This window comes from Balaenoptera acutorostrata, chromosome 13 (genome assembly GCF_949987535.1).
Source record: "Balaenoptera acutorostrata chromosome 13, mBalAcu1.1, whole genome shotgun sequence".
NCBI classification, from domain to species: domain Eukaryota; kingdom Metazoa; phylum Chordata; class Mammalia; order Artiodactyla; family Balaenopteridae; genus Balaenoptera; species Balaenoptera acutorostrata.
The window spans coordinates 66,397,215-66,418,194 of record NC_080076.1 but is presented as its reverse complement, the minus strand read 5'-3'; the positions used below and the strand labels follow the sequence as shown (position 1 = coordinate 66,418,194).

The following is a 20,980-nucleotide window of genomic DNA, read 5'->3' as shown; positions in this document are numbered from 1 at the left end:
CATGGGGTCCTCTGCACACTCAGGGGCTGCGGAGATGCCGCTGGGCACCCGGCGTCCCTCACCATGGGATTCCCTTGGGCAGATGCAAACACAGACGTGGCTGTGACGGGACAGGGCAGCCACTGGCAGGTCTGAGCTGCGAGAACACTGCCTGCGACTCGGTGGGGCAGACATGGCCTTCATACTAAGAGCTAGGATGTTGGGACCCGTGTTGCACTTTCTGTGGCTTCTGCAGGGTTGCGTGTGACCGGGGAACCGAAATGCGCTCACCAACCCACATGGCCTAGCCCGAGTGTTAAATGTCCCCCCTTTCCCTGGGCCAGGCAACTGCTTCGGTCAAATTCTATGGAAATAGGAAGTAAGACAGAGTTTCTACAAGTTCACATTGATAGATTATTGGCTTTTGTTAACAAACTTTGTGAGATGATGGTCTGGGGTCCGCCATCCATGGCACCAGTCCCTGACGACGCCTCTTCTCAGCCTCCCCTGATGGACATCCGCCTGCCTGTGAGGGTGGGACCTGCCCCCCCACAATCTCTCCAGGGTTCTGCTCGCCCCCAAGCCTCACTTCACCTACACACCCATTAACCACAGGACAGCCACCTACTGCATGCCACCCTCAGCTGTGCTGGGACACATGGGGGACCTCATGGTGCAGAGTCCAGAAGTCAAAGATCGAAGCAGACACTAAGGTCAAGGAGGGGCCAGCAGACTTCCCTGGTGGTGCACTGGTTAAGAATCCGCCTGCCAATGCAGGGGACACAGGTTCGAGCCCTGGTCCAGGAAGATCCCACATGCTGTGGAGCAACTAAGCCCGTGCGCCACAACTACTGAGCCTGTGCTCTAGAGCTCGCAAGCCACAGCTACTGAAACCAGTGCGCCTAGGGCCCGTGCTCCGCAACAAGAGAAGCCCACGCACCGCGATGAGTAGCCCCCGCTCGCTGCAACTACAGAAAGCCCGTGCGCAGCAACGAAGACTCAATGCAGCCAAAAAAAAAAAAAAAAAAAGGAGGGGCCAGGGTGCCAGTGGTTGGGCCTGGGGCCTGGTTTTGGGGAGGGTGGTTTGGGGCCCATGGTGCTCAGTGGCTTGCGCCCAGGGAGCTGAGCCGGTGAGGGCGACGGGGACCCTACCTTCACGATGACCCCGAGTTAGTTTGCGGGGCTCTAGCTGCAGAGTAGAGAAAGGCATGGATGGAGCAGAGGCAGAAGTGTCACTGAGCCAGATGCCGAGACGCCGAGGTTCACAGCAGAGAAAAGAGGCCGCCTACCCAAGGGCCAAGGACGGGTATTTACGGGATGAGGCTGAGGCACAGGAGGTGGGGAAAGGTGATTGGAAATAAGAAAATGGTGAGGCAGCCGTTCTGTGAGGGACACAGGTTCTGAGGGGCAGTGCCTGGCCTGACGGCACAGGTGGAAACTAAGTCCCATGACTAGTTTACAATTAAATTCTGGTTCCCTTCCTTCCCGGCTGCACCTACATGGTCACGTTTGCCTCATCAATAAGGAGCAATGCAGGTCAGGTGCCTGGAGCCTCAGCTTCCCAATAAGCATCATGTTCACGTGCCATTCTGAGTCATCTTCCAGGGCAAGATGGCCTGTACAGGTTACAGAGACAGAGACCCCCAGGTCACAGACGATTAAGGTGATGAACCCCAGCCCCTCTATTCTTCCCCTTTAAAAACCACTAAGAGGCCACGGTGCAGTGGGTCTGAGGCCTGCCCCCCAACTCCCTTGCTCAGCACCCTGCAAACAACATCCTTACTTTGCTGCAAAGCCTGCCGTCAGAGGTTGACTTTCTGCCCGCAGGCACATGAGCCCAGTGCTCGGTTTCAGTTGGAGGGTCGGTGGTCCTAACCACTCACCAGCTCAGCTAGAACTGGACACAGCTGATGCCAAGTTCCTGAAGCAACAACTCAGGCAAACGTCTTACCGTTTAGGCTCCATGCCACTCAGAGGATACGCAAGTTTTCATAAAAACAATTCAAGCGATGCTGCAACTAGAGAAAGCCCGCACACAGCAACGAAGACACAACAGAGCCAAAAAAATAAATTAATTAAATAAATTAAAAAAAAAAAAGCCGCTGTTGTTAAAAAATTGAAGTGAACTTGATGGGAGAAGGCAGATCATAGGTGGAGTGGATCTAGTTGATGCCAGTCCTCAGGGCCCTTGGTTTCAGAGCTGCAGCAGTGGAAAGGGGGGGGGGGTGCTCTCAGCTGCAGGGATGGTGCTGGGGGATGGGGCACAACCAGGGGGGACACACCCGAGGAGAGGCTGCTGGCCCGGCTCCCGGAGGTCAGGCTGAAGATGGGGGTTCTCTCCGTGTTTCCCCTCCCCTCACCAAAGCCTCCGGTGGTTTATGCCAACTGCCCACCCCCTCAACTCCCCCCACACCCCGACTTTCACCCCCTGGCCACCACCCCAACCGCTGCCAAAGGGTCAAACCCGGTTGCCTCTCAGAGCCCCCGGCTCTGGCCTCCTGGCGGCACCCCCCAGCCCCGCAGCCCATGCTGGACTCACTGTCCTTCATGACCTGTTTCCCACGAGGGATCCAGTAACATCCAAGCGTCTGTGTCCTACAGAATGTACTCCGGAAAGCTTGGGGTTTGTGTATCTGAAATCTCCTCCAACAAGACCCGAGCTTGGGGCAGCCAGTCAAGAGGGAGCTGCTGACTCAGCTGGCCCCACCACCCGGAAGTGGCCTCTGACCTCCCCTTCCAGGAGGCCAGGGGCTTCTGCTGGGCTCTCAGGTGGTCTCTGAGGGTCTGCACCCCCTCCCTCCCCACCAGGGGACCTCCGCACCCCCCCCCAGTCCCCCCTCCCTCCACCTCCCAGGCTGGACTAAGGGCCCCCTCTGTACTCACCCCCACTGGTCCACAAATAAAAGCAAAGAGATATTTCTTGTCACTTGTGTGATGCTAGGCACTTCAAGATGCTGAATAAATAAATACTTGTGACTGATTCTCCGATGTGTATGTTTGCTCCTTGTGGACAAGTATTGTACTTTTTCTCTCCAGCACTGAGCAAGCACATAGTAGCTGCCCAATAAATAACTTATTTTACCTATTAGATACACATCCAGCTCCTAACATCTCAGGAATCAAAATATGAACTATTGGATAAATTAATTTGTACATGAGCAGAAAAGGATTAGGATAGGAAAAGGGGCTCTTCAGTCTAACGTTGAACAAAAATCAATAAGGAAATGCGTGGTCACTGCGTTGAAGGGACCTGTCCAACATTCAGATCATAGACGGACATATAAGAAAGGGCTAAAACTAGAACTGTCAAGAGAAAACGCAGGAGTAAATATTCATAACTGTGAAGTACTCAATGGTTTTTCAGATATGACACCAAAAGTGCAAGTGACAAAAATTCAGAGAAATTAAAATATGTACAACAATATACATGTTTTCCCATCATATTACATTTTTTAAAACCCTTTTCTGCACATTGCTTTCCCTGTTCATAAATTGGAAATGTAATAACACTTGCCTTGACGAATTTATTTCAAGGATGAAACGAGATAATGCACAGGAACTCTAGGCTCTTATGTGACTGCAAAGGAGTGGAGGGAGCCACATCGCAGCCCTCAGCTGTGGCTGAAAAGATGGTCATCATTTCCCATGTGACACTTGTTTACTTAAACCAGCAGGTAATTCCAATTCTAAAAATATTCCCCCTGAGAGTCAGTAGGTGAAAACGTTTTCTCCCTGTTAATTGAAGCTCATCTTATGGTGCTGACAATTGGTGCAGCAGCATGAGCCTCCTCTGGGACTGCACACCTGGCCCTTACTGTCACCGGAACAGTCAGCCTGTCCTTGACTTTGCCCTGGAGGGTTAGGATGGCCCAGGAGAGCAAAAATAGGATGAGCCCAGAGAATACTGTGTAGCAATAAAAAACAAAGGCAGGCAGGTCATGGAAGCAACCTAAATGCCCATCGACAGATGAATGGATAAAGCAGATGTGGTACATATATACAATGGAATATTACTCAGCCATAAAAAGGAACAAAATTGGGTCATTTGTTGAGACGTGGATGGATCTAGGGACTGTTGTACAGAGTGAAGTAAGTCAGAAAGAGAAAAACAAATATCGTATATTAATGCATATATGTGGAACCTAGAAAAATGGTACAGATGAACCGGTTTGCAGGGTAGAAATTGAGACACAGATGTAGAGAACAAACGTATGCACACCAAGGGGGGAAAGTGGCGGGGGGGTGGGGGTGGGGGGTGCGATGAATTGGGCAATTGGGACTGACATGTATACACTGATGTGCATTAAATTGATGACTAATAAGAATCTGCTGTATAAAAAAAAAAGTAAAATTCAAAAAAAAAAATAAAATAAAATGCTAAAAAAAATAAAATAAAAAATAAAAAACAAAGGCAGGAACTCATGAACTCCCTGGAATGTTCTCTAAGACCTGCTGTTAAAACATAAACCAGGGACTTCCCTGGTGGCAAAGTGGTTAAGAATCCGCCTGCTAATGCAGGGGACACGGGTTCAATCCCTGATCTGGGAAGATCCCACATGCCGCGGAACGACAAAGCCCATGTGCCACAACTACTGAGCCTGGACTCTAGAGCCCGCGAGCCACAACTACTGAGCCTGTGTGCCACAACTACTGAAGCCCGCGCGCCTAGAGCCCGGGCTCCGCAACAAGAGAAGCCACTGCAATGAGAATCCCGCGCACCACAACGAAGAGTAGCCCCCGCTCGCCACAACTAGAGAAAGCTTGAGTGCAGCACCAAAGACCCAAAGGAGCCAAAAATTAATTTTAAAAAAACAAAAACAAAAACATAAACCAAGTTGCAAAGCAATACGTCTGTCATGATCCCATTACACAGAAACAGTTGAAGGCCACTGCAGACAAATGAGTCCTACCTGTAAGTATGTAAACACAGAGAAGGATCAGGCAGTGGCCATGCCTCACTCGTGACAGGGGGCAGGGTGGACTTGGATTTATCTGCATTGTTTGAATCATTTCTACCAAGGAGGATATACTTCTGTCCTTGACTCCATCACATTTGTCTGTTTCTCTGCATGTCTGGTACTTACTAGTGTAATTCAGACCTTGCGGATGATGTGTCATTGAGACTCTGGGTTCTGTTATCATTCTCTGAAGAGTGTTGAATTATGTTCTCTAGGCAGTTGAATTATGGGAAGATCGCCATGGACTTGTGGAGACTGGGCTTTAAGTTTTATTAGGGCAAATGTATTTTGATTTTTTCCTTAGTCTTAGTGCAAATCCCTTATTTCTAGAACACAGTCTTTATTCCCAAGCTGTGGCCCTTTTGGGGTTTAAATGGAAAACTGAGGCGTTTACCAAGCTTCTCTGTCAGTTTCCGAACTCAATCTCCCCTGGAGTTTAGCCATTTCGGCCTCCAGCTCTGTCTTGCCCTGGGACCTTTGGAATCTTACCCCTACATGTGCATTTCAAGCCAGCCACATACTTGAAGGGGGTTTTATAGCCCCAAACTTCCCAGCGCCCCTCAGTTCGCATCCTTCGCCCTCTCCAGCCGATAAGGCTGTGGCTTCCTGTTCGGGTCTGGCTGATCAGGAGCCCTCAGGAGAAAACAGCTCTCTTTCAAGAGCTGCCTTCCTCCAGTTTCCGCCTGTTTTTTGCTCTTCTCCAGTGCTTTCAGACAGCTGTTTCATGTATTTTGTCCACATTTCATAAATCACGAGGGTTCTGCGATTATTGGAAGTGGAAATACTACCTTTTGATTTTTGAATCAAAATCTTACCATCTAAAGTCGTATCATCCTGTAATCGTATCATCTATTCAAAAAGTGAACTATTAAAACACAACCAGCGGGACTTTCCTGGCAGTCTAGCGGTTAAGACTTCGCCTTCCAATGCGGGGGGTGCGGGTTCAATCCCTGGTTGGGGAGCTAAAAGCCCACATGCCTCGGGCCAAAAACCCAAAAAACATAAAACAGAGACAATATTGTAACAAATTCAACAAAGACTTTAAAAATGGTCCACATCAAAAAATATTATAAAAAGTCAAAAAAACCCACAAGCAGTGAACAAAACTAAATATTAAGACCAGTAAAGGGGGACGATTCTCTGTGGTTTAAGTCAGAGGATGCCATCCAATTAAGTCAGGTGTATCACCCAGGCCCCGCCCCGCCGTAGCCCCGCCCCCAGGCACCCAAGCCCCGCCCTCGCCGCACACCTAGTCCCGGGTACGCAAGCCTCGTCCCTCAGGCGCTCCGCCCTGCCCCGGCGCCCAAGCCCCGCCCACTAAACAGCCCCGCCCAGGCCCCGCCCCGTAGCACGCAAGACCCCTTGGGAGCGCGCCCGTTTCCATGGCGACGCCGAGCTGAGCCTCGGTAGCCGGGCCACCGCGGGCCACCGAGTGGGCGTGCATCCGCGGCGGAGGCGGCTACATGAGCGCGGCGGCGTGTGCGGCCGGGCTGCGGCCCCCCAGCTCGGGGATCCCGGGCTCCCGGAGCGCGTCGCGCCCGCGCCTGCCCGCGGTCCCTCCGTACCCCGGGCAGCACGGCGCGCCGGTCGGGCTCAGCGAGGCGCAGAAGCGGGCGCTGGACCTGGAAAAGAGGCTGCAGTTCCTGCAGCAGCAGCACTCGGAGACGCTGGTCAAGCTTCACGAGGAGATCGAGCACCTGAAGCGAGAGAACAAGGGTGAGGCGGGAGGCGGGCCGGGCCTTCCATGCCCAGACGGCGCACGCAGGCTGAGGGAGGACGCAGGGCCGCAAGCCCCACCTCGGCCACTCGGGGCTCGGCTCCCCGCCCCAGGACCAAAGCCAACTGCGTAGGGCGGGTCTGGCCGCGCCACTCCCGAAGGTAACCCGGCCCGCCTCTCCTCTCCAGGCAGGGTCAGGCGGCCTCCTTTGAAAAACTTTTGTAGAAGTGAAACACACCCCCAAAGTACACGTATATAGCTCAATGAATTTTCACAAACTAAGCACACCCAGATCCGGGGCCCCAGAACGATCCCTGACACCTGGGTCATCCTGACTCGCCTCTGTGCCCCTGGAGCCCAGGCCCCGCATGGCAGAGACTGCTCTGTAGACGTCACCGATGGAGGAATGGGCTCCAGGGGAGGCTCTCACACAGGGCTCTGGCTCAGAGAGCAGCCAGAGGCATCACCGACCCGAGGGTGCCAAGGCAAAGGCTTGGTCCGTGGGGCAGGGTCTTTCGGGGCTCAGCAGGGAGGAATGGGCAGGGGAACCGAAGCTGCTTTTCTCAGAGTAGCCACGAGGAGAGCCCGTGCTTGTTTTCAGATCTCCACTACAAGCTAATCATGAATCAGAAGCCGCAGAAGAAAGGTAAGACAGGCCCACAGGTGCCTGATGGGAAGCTACTGCCCTCAAGAGCAGGCCCCCCAGACTGCTTATGCCCATGCAAATTATCCCAGTGGGGAGGGGGCCTGGACAGACAGACCGCTCCCAGCCATGGTCTGGGTGACTTCATGCACCCAAGCACAGCAAGTGCCACTCTTGGGGACCCCCAAAGCCTGAGTTCTGTGCAGCAGGGGCAGTGGACAGAGCAGCTGGGGGGCGGGGGGGTGCCCAGGTTCCCCCCTCCCCAGCCCTGGCCTCACTATCCTGGTGCGCTTTCACTTGGAGTGCTGCCCCAGGCTTCCCCGGCACAGCCCCAGCCCCAACCCCTGGTCCCTTTGGCTTTGGGGCAGGAAGCTCTGGGCACACTCCTTCCAGGGTCCTCCCTATCATCTCCACAGCAACCACGGGGGCATGTCCTCACCTGTGGCCCACTCACCTTGACTGTCCCCTAGCCCAGCCTGGGGATGACTAGGTCGAGTCTTGGGCTCCCCTCCCCTCTTACTTTTGGGACCAGGTCTGCCATCGGGAGGTGGTCTGAGTGGTGAGTGGTGCCCGCCTGGAATGCCCCAGTCTGGGGTGTGCCCAGGGCTCTCTTCCTGGAAGATACACAGAGGATGGGGTGGTGGGGGCCCTTCTCCAGTGGGGCGGCACAGCTTCAGCGAGCTGATGTGGGCACGTAGTGTCAGGGGTCCCCGATGGGACCTCGAGAGAGGGCGTGCTCCCATTCAGGTCCCACTGCTTCTTCCATCCCCAGCCCCGTGGCCCTGGCTCCCTCTGGCACTGGAGGGGTCTGGGGCTGCCTCACCAGAGTTTGGGGGAGGGCTGGGACCTGCAGAGCCAGGAGGCGGGCACAGGTGGGCCTGGCCCTTCGGCCACGGCAGCCATGCAGAAGCGCTGGGACCTGCAGGGATGGGAGCCTCGCTGCTGCCACCTTCTGCTGACCCCAAGCGGCCCCCACAGGCAGCATCTCCAGTTCCAGCTTTCAGTCCAACAAGTCCATCTCGAATACAGTGGTGTCAGGTGAGCACACGAGCACCTCTGTGCTCAGGGTCGGGGAAGAGCAGGTACAGACCTCGGGGCCCCCGGGGCCTGAAATGGCGAGTGGGGCACTGAGCCGAATGCTGAAAGCCCACGGTGGTCCTCTGTGGGGCAGACCTTGGGGGAGCGCCTCTGCCAGTCCCCATAGACTTGGGGGTTAAGAGGTAGCTGAGGGACCAAAGAGGGTCCCCAGGTGCCCTGTGAGCTGAAACCTCCAGGAGGGAGCTGAGGCCAGGGGACAGGTTAGTGGGTCGGCTGGAGGGAGGCCTGAGGACAGGCCACAAAAGCAGGACAGGCTTGGCTGCCAAGGCAAGATGGTCAGTGTGGGGCATGAGTCAGGCACAGCGTGTGACAGAGGAGCCCCGAGTGGTCTTCACTGCTGCTCACTGTGTCCCTCAGAGCAGACAGGACGCGGGTGGGCTGGCCCTCCTACAGAGCCTGGATTTGTGGCATCTTTACTGAGTGAGGGGCCTCGTCCTGGGAGAGCAGACCTGCGCAGGCTGGGCCCAGACCTTTCCTCCCATTTCATTTTGCCCGAAATGGGGTTCAGAGTCAGGAAACAGCTGCTGGCTACCCCACCCCAGCCTTTACTGAGGCCCGTGAGGAGACTGCCTCACAGGGTGTGTGGGGCTCTCCCCACTTCGGCTGCTCGGGGAGCCACCTCCACCACTGCGTCTGCTTCAGAACATTCAGGCACCCACAGGCTTCACCCTACTCCCGCATCTGTGCCTCCCAGTGGCCCTCGGAGGGAGGCCATTACCATCTCCCCTTTACAAAGAGGAAACTGATGCAGGGGCAGGGCCCCTTGGGTGCATATAGCCGACCGACACCCAGTGACTGGCCCTGTCTGGGTCTGACCCGCAGCCAACTCGCAAGGCAAGGCCAGGCCCCAGCCCACCTCCTCTAAGAAGCAAGACTCGAAAGCTGACGTTCCCCAGAAGTTGGACCTGGAGGAGGAGCCCTTGGTTGCTGCCCTGCTTCACAGCAGCAGGGTGGACAAAGCCCTCAGGGCACAGCGGCTGGCCAAGTAAGGCTCCGTGAGCCCCACGGGACACGGTTGCATTCAGCAGGTTCACACCCTGGAACCAGCCAATTGCTTTGCCCTTACAAACGGGCAGGTCTCCAGAGGGAAGCAAGTTCGTGAAAGCCAGGCTCGCCCATCTGGTGGACCCTGCCTTCTCCCCTCCCCTGGGGGTCCTGCACGGTCCCTGCGCTGACCTGAGCCCGCAAGAGGGGCCAGCAGCAGCCCCTAAAGCATTCTCTCAAAGCACAGAAGCAAAGTAACTTGGCCTCCACATTAGCTTGCTTTTCGCCAAGAGAACCCCGAGTCAGGTTTGGGCTCCACCCTGGGAGCTGTGCTGGCCTCTGGAAGGCACAGGGCCAGCAGACCAGAGCAGAATCAGTCCCCAGTGACACCCGAGTTCCTGGGACTTCCTGGGAAGCAGCAGTGAGCCTGGACTTTGCATCCGAAGAGGGGACCCTGTTGTCCCCTGGGTAGTGCCACCAGCAGGCCAGGCTCCTGCTTCTCTGCAGTCTTTAGGCTCCCCCCTCCACCGGCACCCTGGGTTTGTGGTCAGGACCGAGGGCAGCCAGGCAGCTCAAACCACATCTGACTCTCCAGTGTACCTTGAGGGGGGAGGAAGTGATGGGCCCGAGTCATGGCTGGCCCCAGAGACCCACCCCCGCCACCTGGTGCCTGGAGCACCCTGGTAGGCGGAAGGGAGCCAGGCCCCCAGGAGGCCTTGGAGACGATCCTCTTCCTCACGCTGGAGCAGGTGCTGCCCCGAGAGGGGGTGTGAGAGATCACCTCCGGCAGGCTGCCTCCGGTCTGCTCTAATGGCTGTTTCAGAGACAAAGTGGAGAGCTCTAATCCAGCAGCCACCTCGGTGGCCGGCAGCCTGCACAAGGGCAAGCAGGTGCCAGGGGCGCCCCCCTCGATGAGGCTGCCCCCGCACCTGTGTAAGCCCGCCACACTCCAGCAGTGCGAAGTGGTCATCCGCCAGCTGTGGAATGCCAACCTCCTGCAGGCCCAAGAGGTGAGGCTCGGCTGCGGGGCGCCCCAGGGCCCCCGCAGCCCCACCCACCGTACCTCTTCTCCCTGCCTTCCAGCTGCAGCACCTCAAGTCCCTCCTAGAAGGGAGCCAGAGACCCAGAGCTGCCCCCGAGGAGGCCGGGCCCGGTTCTCCGAAGTAAGTGCCCCACGCGGCCCACTGGGTCACAACGGGGCCTGCTTGTCTGGGGCTCACGGCTGACTCACCCCTCCCCAGGGACCAGGAGGCTCTGCACCCGGGGGCCACGCAGCTCCCCAAGGTCGCCATCAAGGGCGTCTCTAAGAAATGGTGAGTCTTACTGGCACGGGAGGTGGGCAGCCTCTGAGCCCAGGGGCCACAGGGCCGGGGAGGGCGTCCGCAGTGACCCCCCCCACCCCCACCCCCCAGCCTGATTCTGAGCCGGGCGCCCGTGGCGGAGTGCGCCGTCCTGCCCGCACTGAAGCAGAGCCTCAAGAGCAACTTCGCCGAGCGGCAGAGATGGCTGCAGGCAGTGCAGAGCCGGCGGCTGCACTACTCGGTGCTCTGAGTGCCAGGCCCACGACCGCTCACCCTCTAGGTAGCACTTCCAAAGAATCCTAGTACATTTATGCCAGTCTAACTTCCAGACTAGCCAAACCCACAGCAAATAAAGTACGTGGTCTCAGGGCTGAGGAACTGTTTATTTCTTTGCTCGGTATTTCTGCACTTACACACACGTGTGCGTTATGAAATAAGCATGAGCCTACCTGTCGAAGACTGGAAATAAAGCTCGTTTCTCCCTGTTGTGAGTCTTGTTCCTCACTGGCCATCAGGCACTGCTGCCCTGAGCGCCCCTAGCTCTGCTCCCTGCCATGGGCGGGGCCTGCTGGGCAGTCACCCTGCTTGCTAGGGCCTTGCGGCTGCCCTGGAAGAAAACAAGCTCTGGGACAGCCTGCACACTCTTCCTGGAGTGCAGGGGGCTGCCTTCCTGGCACGTGGGCAAGACACTGTCCTGTGTCCACTGACGAACACAGCTAGTGAGCAGCCCCACCCAGCCTGCCTTCCTCCATGGATGGCTAGAGCCATGGCCACGGGAGAAGGTCCTCTCCTGTACACTGGGCCCCACCCTGCAATGGCCTCACACCACCCCCTCAATCGCCAGAACAACAGCTTCAGCGCAGACCCTTGCCTGGCAGGACAGTCCTCCTGGCCCAACCGGCCATGTCCTCAGTGCCGATCTCTGCCGCTTCCGCTTTGGGGAGCAGGGAACCTGGGGGTGAACCAGGACAGGCACGTCTGGGCATCGGTGGCCATCCCCGAGGTGGGGGACCTGGCTCAGCCCCGACAGTGCCCCTCACTGGACGGAGGGCCCCTGACTTGCAGAGAGGGGGGACACAGTGACAAATTCATGACAAACACAGGAATAATAAATTTATTATAAGAACCACAGAAGACACGGTAACGCACATACAAAAGGGGGGAACCTCTCATCGCCAGAGGGCCGGCTGGCGCCCCGTCAGAAGCCCTCATCTGTTTGAAGCGTTCTTAAGACGCTGGGTCCCGAGGACAACATCCTAACCCGAGTGGGCCTAAGTGCCTAACCAGTGGGCACAGCGCCAGGAACAAGATCCACCCAGACGCCCCTGCTCCCCAGGTGCCTCCACAGTGCTGAGCAGACTCCCAGGGCTAGAATGAGAAGGATCATGAGGTATGAGGCCCAGCCGGTGGCCGGGGACCCACAGCCACAAACAGACCTTCCCTGGAGCTGCAGCCAGCGCCCCTGGATCCTGGAGCTTCCCTGTGGCGTGCCCCACATGCCAACGGTGGCACGATCTGAACCCAAAACCGTGATCAGGGAATTCTGCATGTTTTAAGGGTTTCCTATGTCCTGCACGTTCCCCTATGGAAACGGTAGAAGGGTTTTCTGGCGCACACGCAAGAGGCTCACATGGGACCCTGAGTCCCCGAGGAAGGACACAGGCCCTGCAGAGGCTGCGGGGACAGTAGCCCAAGGAGCACAGGGCCGGGGGCACGCCTGGCTCCTGGAGGAAGCAGCCAGCCGCCTGTCCCAGTCCTGTCCAAGTGTGGGAAATGTTTGGCGGGTCCCCAAGGCAGAAGATAAAAGCAGGAAAGCTAACCTAAGCCCAAGCTCTCTAAGGAAGCCAGCATCTAGAAATGTCCAACATGGGGCCCTGACGAGGCTGCCGGCTGCCCCACGGTCCCTGGAGGGCAGGCAGCCGGAGATGCAGCGGCGGTGGCGGCTAGGCGGCCGAGAGGCAGGCCTGGTGGATGCTCTGGGCCCAGGTGTTGAGCAGGGCCGTGACCGAGTGCTTGTCAGGGAGCTGCAGCAGCCGCGAAGTCATGCACCGGTGCACCGACTGCAGGAAGGGGTTGGCGTCTGCAGCAGAGCGGCGGGCCATGAGCGCTGTGCTCTCTGCCAGGACCCTGGCCCGCCCCACCCAGCCCGGGGACCGGGGGTGCCAGCTCCCGCGTGCCAGTGGAGAGCTGGAACAAAATGGTCTGGAGCCTCAGGGACGGCCTCGGGGCCCTTGTCCTGGTCCTCTACATGCCAGCTCTGAGCCTCGGGGGGACTGTCTCCCATCACCGAGGCTCCCTCTGGGCCTGTCACCCAGATGGGTCCCCATGAGCCCAAGCTCCCATGTGTGCCCCCAGGTCAGCCTTGAAGAGGCCCACAGGAGCCGCTGGGCCTGCTCACCCCTCATCCCCAGAACACGGCTGCCCCGGAGCTGCAGGGACACCATGGGGTCAGACACTTCTCTTTCCATGTGACTGAGGGGCAACCTGCTCCTGCCCACCAAGGAGGAAGGGGAGGAGGCGGGCCTCAGCAGGGCGGGGGCACGTGGAGGAAAGCCTGGTGGCCCGTCCTCTCAGTCACCCACCGTATTGCCACTGCCGGTCAATCCACAGCGGGCTCTGGGCAGGGTAGTCGGCAGGCACGCTGAGCTCCAGCGGTGGCACGCTGGGGAGGTCCTTGTCATCTGCAACACACAAGGCTGCACCTGTGACCCGGTTTGCCCCTCCTCATAGCCCTGCTCCCCAACAGCACCCTCCAGGCCCCAGAAGTTCTGGTGAGGCTGCTGCAGAGCCGAGGCCCCTGACTCCCAGGCTTCCCTGTCTCCCCAGGGCCTCAGGTGAGCAGAGTCGCAGCTGGACAGGAGAGAGGGGGCTTCCCTGCACATGGGGGAGAGGTGAGAGTGTGCAGGCTCAGGGCCCAGCCCCCAGTGTGAGTCCTGGGCCAGGAGCGTGTGGGGACCAAGGAGGACAGCAGGCAGGCTCCGGAGAGGGCCCGGGGCTGGGGGATGAGCAGGTGGTCCTGGGCAGTGGCAGAGCCTGGGGCTGCCAGTCAGGGTTCGTTCTTGATCCAGCCCCACCGCCGGCACTCACCCAGCTTGCATATCAGGTGGACGGTGCCGTTGTTACTGCAGTGAGAAGGGTCCAAGTTCACCAGGAACTTGGGGTCTAGCCGGGCCACCTCCCCCTGGAGCACATTGGGGATGCTCTGCCGTTCGTCCTCTTCAAACCTACGCTTCCGGGTGCACACCATCGGGGCCCTGGGGGAGGCAGCCGTGTTGACCACCCTGGCCAGGCCATGGCCCAGGACCCGCCACCCGCCGAGCCCTGGGCGGTACGCACGTGATGGGGGGGCCGTGTATGGCCGTCATGGCAGGCACGAACGTGCGGTACAAGGAATGGTTGAAGACAGGTGAGCGGATATTGGCCAGGACGGCGTCCAGGAGTGGCTGGCACAGGTACTGCTGCTTGGTTGGCGGCACCGGGGGCGGTGGGGGCGTGGGCTGGGACAGGACAGCAGGGTCAGCAGCCCACTCTTGGGGAGGTTTTCCAGACCCCAGGTCCTCATCCTCACTCACAGCCAGACCTCCTGGCTCCCCCACCACCTCCACCCCTGCAGACAAGGACGGCTGATCCTGGACACACTCTACTCCCCCTGGGCCTGGCCTTGGGCATGAGAACCCTCACACCTGTGGGGGAAGGAAGCACCCATGGGCCCACACCCAGAGGCTGATTTCTCCCATGTTTTCACCCACCCACACTGCAGACCTGACCTGGAAGAGGACTCCTGGGCAGGGTCCCCAGACTGAGCGGCATGGTCCCCTGCCCACCTCTGACTGCAGGCTCCTTCTAGCTCGTGGTTCCGAGTCACTGTGGGGTGAGCCCTGACCTCCCCAGAGATGCCTGCGACCCTACCAATACCACCAGGCCAGGGCACCCCACGCACCACTGCCATGTCGTTCTTGAGTTTCTCCAGGGCGATCTCACACTTCTGCAGCGTTTTCAGAGGGCACCTATAGGGGAGAAGATGTGGCTGACCCTCCACGTAGGAGGACAGGGAAGCCGGTAGCTCTCACGTTCTCATCCCAACCACTGACCGTCTGGCCTCCTCTGGATGGAGCGAGACCTGAGGCCTGGGCCACCACAACCCTCCCCAGGAACCCCAGCCAGCCCACCCGCTGTTCCCAGACCCAGAGTCTAAGGCAAGATGGCCCCGCACCCAGGAGCTGCTGGTCCTGGCTGGCAGAACAAGGCACGCATGTGATGGATCAAGGGGAAGGACAGAGGCCAGGCCCCTGCCCCCGGTCCCGATGACCCCCGTGAGGGCCTGGAGGGCCGTCCACTGCCAACAGGCCCACTCCTCAGTGCCCAGCATTCTGCCCAGATGAGCAGAACAGGGAGGACGTTCCGGAAGGGGAGCCTGGCCTGAGCCAAGGCCTGGGGAGAGGGCAGGAATCCCAAGGCCAGTCCACGCACAGGAGGTGGCGCTGGCTGAGCTCTGGTGCTCAGCAGCCCCACGGCCAGTGGGCAAGGGAAAGGACATGAGTGCGTGTCCTCTGCCTTCCAAGTGCTTCTCGGACGCCGTCCCAGTTCCCTCCCACAGCCAGCGCGTGCGAGCTCAGCTGCCCCTTTTGCAGACGGGGTAACTAAGAAACAGTCACTTGCCCAAGGCCACCAGCATGTCAGGGGCAGGGCTGCAGGTCAGACTGAAGCCCGTCAAGGCCAGCAGCCCAGTAAGGCAGGGCTGTGAGGGCCACAGGGTAGGCCAGCCAAGCAGCCGGGGACCCTCTGTGAGGTGTGGGTGCAGCACCATCCTCCCCCCATGGGCCTGGGGGCAAAGCTCACCGCTTGGAGGGGTCTGTCAGGATGTCCAGAAGGCTCTTCATCTTACTCAGGTCCTTTTTTCTGTCTGGGGCAGAAGGAGGCACTCAGACAAGGGCCTGGACGTCTGCGGGCCCTGCCCCCGGCCCGCCCGCCCGGCCCCCACCTTCGTTCTTGTCGATCTTGTTGATCATACGGCGCAGGGGCTCGATGTACTTGGACAGCTGCTTCAGCTTGTCCAGGTACTGCTGCTCCTCGGCCTGGCTCGAGCCCGCGGGGCTCATGACGGAGCTGGGGTTCACTGCGGGACATGGCCCAGTGAGCACGGCCCCAGCCCACGAAGGGCCGTCAGCCCCTCACCTCGCAGGGCCCCAGACTGTGCCCGCCTCGGGTCCGACTTACCAGGCGTGTTCAAAGGTCCTGGGGAGGGGACGCTGAAGTTCTGCGGAGTGCGCGCCGTCACCGGACTCTGGGAGGGCTGTGGCGAAGGGCTGGGCAGGAAGCTGCTGGGGGACGGGGCAGGGCCGGAGCTGTGCAGAGCAAAAGGGAGCACGGCCATGAGCCTGGGTCTGCAAGCCAAGTGGGGAGGGGCACGGGCCGGGCCTACCTGACGTTGGAGTTGGGCTGTGAGCTGGGCGGGCCAGGCTGCGGGGACGGCTGGGGGGGAGGGGGCATCGACTGCGGGGTCTGCACCTGCTGGCCCGGCGACGGTGACGACAGCATGGTGAGGCCGCTCTGGCTGACCTGGAGGGGGAGGGGCTCAGCCTGCTCACCCGCCCCACGCCACCCCCACCGCTCCCCACTCACGAGCCCCTTCTCTCTCACAGCCTCGCCACACACCCTGGTCTTCCTCTGATGCTCCACCTCTCAAATACAAACACGGGCACACGCTCCTACCCATGGGTGCCCACGCAAGCACACAGTGACCAAGACGCTGGCAGAAGGGCCGGGCTGGGTGGCCCTCTGCTCCTGGCGGGGGCTTCTGGGCTGGGACGGGACACCCCCAGGTCCCTGCCTCCTGAGTGTGGGAGCCTGTGGGCACGGGAGGCCAGTGAGGGCTGCGCTCTGTGACAGGCAGGACCGCCCCGCAAACCTCCACAAGACCCCTCAGGCCACAGGCAGCCCCAGCTCTGACAGCACCAAGGTCAAGCCCAGCTGCAGGGCAGTGGGGACGCCGCCATCTTGTTCTGTGTCCCACCTGTGCCTGCCTGACGGGAGCAAAGTCTCCCCTTGTCACCCCTGCCAGCACACTTGGCCTGGGGTTCTGCGGTCTGGCAGCCGAGCAGCCCCTGTGGGACCAGCAGACCCCACTGGGAGAGGGGAGAGGGGAGCGGCTTGGCGTCATGCTCCCTTCTCTGCACGGCAGGCTCACCCTGCTCCCTGCAGTCCTCGTCAGGGCGGACACAGCGGGGTCCCCACCCTGCTCTCATCACTAGGACAATGCCATATTCGTCCGAGAATGTGGAGGGAGGAAATCACACACCCAGGACTAAGATCGATGGTGTGTGGAAATAACTACTTTCCACCCGAGAGGCACGAGATGCCAGTTCTGGCAGTGCGGACGGCTCGGGGAGACAGCTGCCCGTCAGCCCTGTGCCCAGCGGCCCTGGAATGAGCCCTGCAGAGCAGCCTTGCCCAGAGACTGCAGACAGTGCACAAAGGCCCGGCCGCTCGCCACATGGGGACCACCCCAAAGGCCCTGCCAGCTTCACTCAGAGCTTCCCCCACACTCCAGCAACCTCCTGTGCACTGAGAATCACCCCCGGAGCCTGCTTCCTGGAGCCCAGCTCACACCCCGCCCTCCATTCCCAGCCTGTCCAATTCTGCAGACTGACTCTAGCCTGCCCCCCTCACTCTGCACACTGAGGCTGGACATGGCACTGGAGCAGGGCCTGCGTGTGTTCACAACGTGAACATGAAACTAAATGAAAACCACACAGCCAGGTTCCGAAAGGAGCCAGGCTGATCCATGGGAAACAAAACATCTACCCCAGGAGGATGAGCTGATCTGTGAGGCTAGGGCGGTGCTGACGTCCACGCAGTCCGCTGGGGCAGGGCTCCAAGGCAGAAGAAAGGTCTGTGGGGAGACCCCTGGCATCACAGGCATGTCTCACACTCACCAACGGGTCGCATGCAGCAGGCACTGCAAGCCAGGGGTGACCCAGACAGCAGCAGATGCCAACATGACCCCGGCAATGGCTGTGGGTGCGAGGCAGCCCTCATGCAGAGCTGGGAATGGACAGTCCTGCAGCCACACCAACAAAAGAACTTCCAGGGTGTGGGCCAGGAAGCCGTTCTCCTGTTGTCTGTCGAAACTCAAGCACTGCCTGAAGAGCCCACCACCCACTCCACCAGATGCTAAGTGGGACGTCAGTGGGTGGAGCACGCGCTGTGCTGGGCTCCCCTGCCTGCACCCGGGGTGAGGCTGATAGCACCCAAAGGCCACGGCTGGCTGGCGCCACCCTGCACTTGGGGGTGCCCAGCTGTAAGCCCCGTGGCAGCTCAACAGTGCTCCTTCCAGAGCAAGAGAGGCCCAGAAGCAGTCAGGTGGTGTGAAAGAGGCGCTATTTCTTCCTGGGAGAAACAAAGTCATCAGGAATGAAAAGCTTGACTCTGATCTCTGCAGACTGGTTTTCTGGTCACAGAGCTCCCGAGGTGGAAAGCTGGTTTTCTCTTGACCACAGATCCTAACGAGACACACCGGACGTCTACAGTATTGGACGAGCCAGGCCACGACTCCTCCTCCCAACACACACCCGCCCAGGGAGGCCCTGAGCACCCCCGCTGGCTGCGGCCATGGTGGAGGGCCCAGTGGGAGGGGAGGGGGCGCGGGGTGTGCTCAGCCCATTCCACACACTGTTCCACACACATCAGGGAAGGGGGTCTGTAATGTGAGAATGACAGCTAAGCTTCCGAATGCTGGAAGAATAGGAAGCAGGAAGACCAAAGCACAGGGGCTGCTGGGAAATGGAGACACATCCTGTCCTGGTTTTCACCTGCTGTCACGGGGTGTGGCTCTCCCGCTGAGTCCTAGTCCAGCCCCCTGCTGGACAGGGATGTGACGGGGACATCTCTCTCATCTACACGAGTTCATGTCAGAGCCAGGCATACAGAACAGGGTTCACTGATTTTCCTGAAACACCCAAATCCAAAACTCCAGCCCGGGCTGTGAGCCCCGCCACCCATCAGGCCCCAGCACCACCAAGCGCACAATGAGGCCCCCCTCCTCTGCTCTGAGAGGGCAGACTTGAGAGACCAGGCCTGGGGGCCGCCACCTGGGCCCCCATCCCAGCACCTCTTTCACACACCGCAACACTGGACCCCGCGTTCTGAGGTCAAATGCGTGGGCCCCGCACGGCAGTTCTAGTCTGTGTGTCGACCTCCTGGTAGGTGACCAGCTGGTACGATCGAGAGCCTCAAAGTGCCCCCATGAGTCACTCTGGGAAATGTTAGCAAACAGTCTAGGGCCTGCCATGAACCACTGCTAACAGCAGAAAACCAGAAGTAACCTCAGGATCCGAGAACAAGACAATAATTAAGGACAGCAGAATACGTTCATAAGAGGAACAGCACACAGCCACGGAAGGCACCGTTGACCAAGGGACTCTAATTACAGGACAACCTTTTACTTCTGTTGTAACGTGAAAAAGAAAGAAGCCACACACAAAATCCTAGAGAACCGGAAAGAAAAGAAGCCAAGCAGGCTCTCCCGCTTGAAATGCTTCCCTTGCTTATACTCCCCTCAACCTCCCACCTTCTACAGCCACCACCTGTGTTCCAGTTTTGGGGTCAGAATATCTGTAGCCTTGTCTTGTCCACTGTTGCCACCGAGGTTGCAAAAAAAAGGCTGTGAATCCAGAGATTCTCCCTCAGGGGTCTCCTCGCACCCTGGGGACCCCACTGCTGCTAGAACCACACAGTAAGGCAGCCAACCGGCCCCCAGGGACCTGCACGAGCACCCCACATATACCTGCGCCAGACTTGGGAACCCACAGTACGGCCCTGCAGGCAGGGTGAGGCCTCGCTTCCACTCTGCCCAAGGCTGGCCTCTCACTCAGGAGGGGGTGGGCACCCCTCCCATAAACCCTGAAGGTGCATCCTCAGAAAACCAAACCTGCTTGCAGGTATGAGTGGTGGCGCCTCCTCCCCACCCAGCTACCCGAGTCCCCACCTGGGGAGAAGAGCCCACGCCTGCCTGAGCCCTGCTGGCTGTCAGCCCTCCGTGCTCCATGAAGGGACAGAAGGTTACAAATCAAGGTTACCCACGAAGTGATCAAGCCCACGGCCAAGCCCCACGCAGGCTGGACTGGGACCTTCAGCAGAAGCAAAGGCATGTGACTACCAGGAAGGGAAGCACAGCCCAGGGGTTGGCATGCGGAATGGAGCGCATCCCCCGCAGCCACTGCAGGAGAGCGATGGGCGCCTAGGAAGCTGCAGGGAGTCCGCCTACCCAAGCAAGAAGCCTACGAACCAGCAGGTGGGGCCTGGACCATTGGAAGACGGCAACTCTTCGGCTGCTCGCTTCCCAAACACCAAGAACTGGGGTGAAAAGGGAAGTTCTGCTTCAGGACGGAAGCTGCCAGGTCAGAGGGCCAAGCCTCCCACTCTCCTACCAGACCTGAGAGGCAGCAAGGGCAGCGGCTTCCGCCGGCTGGGCGGTCACTCCATGCCGCTGCCGCCGTCCCAACTCTGACCACACTCCGCACAGGACACCGAGAGCAGAGAGCCCCAGGAGGCCTGGGGACGAGGCTGGGACACACAGGGTGGTGGCAGAGGAGGACGCCAACATCGTCATACAAGGCCTCCAGCCCTGTCCCAGCTACAGACATGATGTCCGTGGTGTGTTGCACATTAAGACCACACGTGGGCAAGCTGGTGATGTGGTGCAGTGACCACAGAGCTACCTCCAAACGCCACAGGTCCCCCCAATGGTGTGTTTCCCACGGACTCCAGCCATGCGGCAGGGACAAGGAAGGACCATTTCTGAGCCTCCGCCAATGCTAAGGGAACACACAGTGCTTACCACACGGCCCGGTGCCCCAGACAAGGAGCTCAACGGACTCGGGGAGTGAGCAGGGCAGGAGCCGGCAGGGACACTCGGCATGGCAGCCTAGCGCCGCACAGCACCGGGGTGGCCGGGTCGCCCCTGGGGTCTCATGTCAAGCAGCACATTGGCTCTGTCTAAAGCCAACGCTCTTCTGAGCCAGACTATCAGTGTTGCCACTGCTGGGTGGAGACAGGAGGAACCAAGGCCGGGGACTGGACATAGGTGAGGGGGGCGTCTATGGAGAAGTCATGAGGCCCAGCCTCCCACCCCAGACACCAAGGAGGCTGTGGCCTCTACTAGGAAAGGCTGGGTATCCTCCATCCCATCGACATCTGATTTGCAGAGTGTGGGCATGGTGGACCTGGGCCACATGTGTCACACAGGGGTGAGCCCTGCAAATCAGCAGGGCAAGGGGCCACGGTACAAGTCTGTGCTGAC

At 59.2% G+C, this 20,980-nt stretch overlaps 2 protein-coding genes and 1 long non-coding RNA gene across 8 annotated transcripts in view; 1 reads left to right on the top strand and 2 right to left on the bottom strand.

Annotated features, from left to right (window-relative positions):
- Nucleotide 1: 1 nt before the first annotated feature.
- LOC130704677 (uncharacterized) lies at nucleotides 2–2,182 on the bottom strand. Its single transcript, XR_009005133.1, has 3 exons — nucleotides 1,763–2,182; nucleotides 1,479–1,595; nucleotides 2–1,302 (listed from the first exon to the last, which is right to left on the bottom strand). It is a non-coding gene; the product is annotated as an uncharacterized LOC130704677 (long non-coding RNA).
- Nucleotides 2,183–6,400: 4,218 nt separating this feature from the next.
- LOC103018663 (coiled-coil domain-containing protein 74B) lies at nucleotides 6,401–11,011 on the top strand. Of its 2 annotated transcripts, none has more exons than XM_007196359.2 (8): nucleotides 6,401–6,653; nucleotides 7,256–7,300; nucleotides 8,276–8,335; nucleotides 9,218–9,380; nucleotides 10,203–10,389; nucleotides 10,463–10,542; nucleotides 10,621–10,692; nucleotides 10,792–11,011. In XM_007196359.2, the coding sequence occupies exons 1-8, from the start codon at nucleotides 6,401–6,403 to the stop codon at nucleotides 10,928–10,930; spliced, it is 999 nt and encodes a 332-aa protein (XP_007196421.2). In that variant the 3' UTR covers nucleotides 10,931–11,011. The 2 variants fall into 2 exon arrangements, with proteins under 2 accessions (XP_007196421.2, XP_057382360.1); XM_057526377.1 differs by having other exon boundaries at nucleotides 10,170–10,389.
- A 767-nt stretch (nucleotides 11,012–11,778) lies between these two features.
- The window catches only part of MED15 (mediator complex subunit 15), a 63,434-nt gene continuing 54,232 nt past the window's right edge, over nucleotides 11,779–20,980 (bottom strand). For all 5 annotated transcript variants that reach the window (XM_057526372.1, XM_057526374.1, XM_057526375.1 and 2 more), the window contains 9 exons: nucleotides 16,103–16,239; nucleotides 15,898–16,025; nucleotides 15,662–15,796; nucleotides 15,520–15,583; nucleotides 14,621–14,687; nucleotides 14,017–14,177; nucleotides 13,768–13,934; nucleotides 13,263–13,361; nucleotides 11,779–12,760 (listed from right to left, as the gene is read on the bottom strand). In XM_057526372.1, coding sequence (XP_057382355.1) covers nucleotides 12,624–12,760; nucleotides 13,263–13,361; nucleotides 13,768–13,934; nucleotides 14,017–14,177; nucleotides 14,621–14,687; nucleotides 15,520–15,583; nucleotides 15,662–15,796; nucleotides 15,898–16,025; nucleotides 16,103–16,239 — 1,095 coding nt within the window. In that variant the 3' untranslated portion in view covers nucleotides 11,779–12,623. The remainder of the gene's footprint in view (nucleotides 12,761–13,262; nucleotides 13,362–13,767; nucleotides 13,935–14,016; nucleotides 14,178–14,620; nucleotides 14,688–15,519; nucleotides 15,584–15,661; nucleotides 15,797–15,897; nucleotides 16,026–16,102; nucleotides 16,240–20,980) is intronic.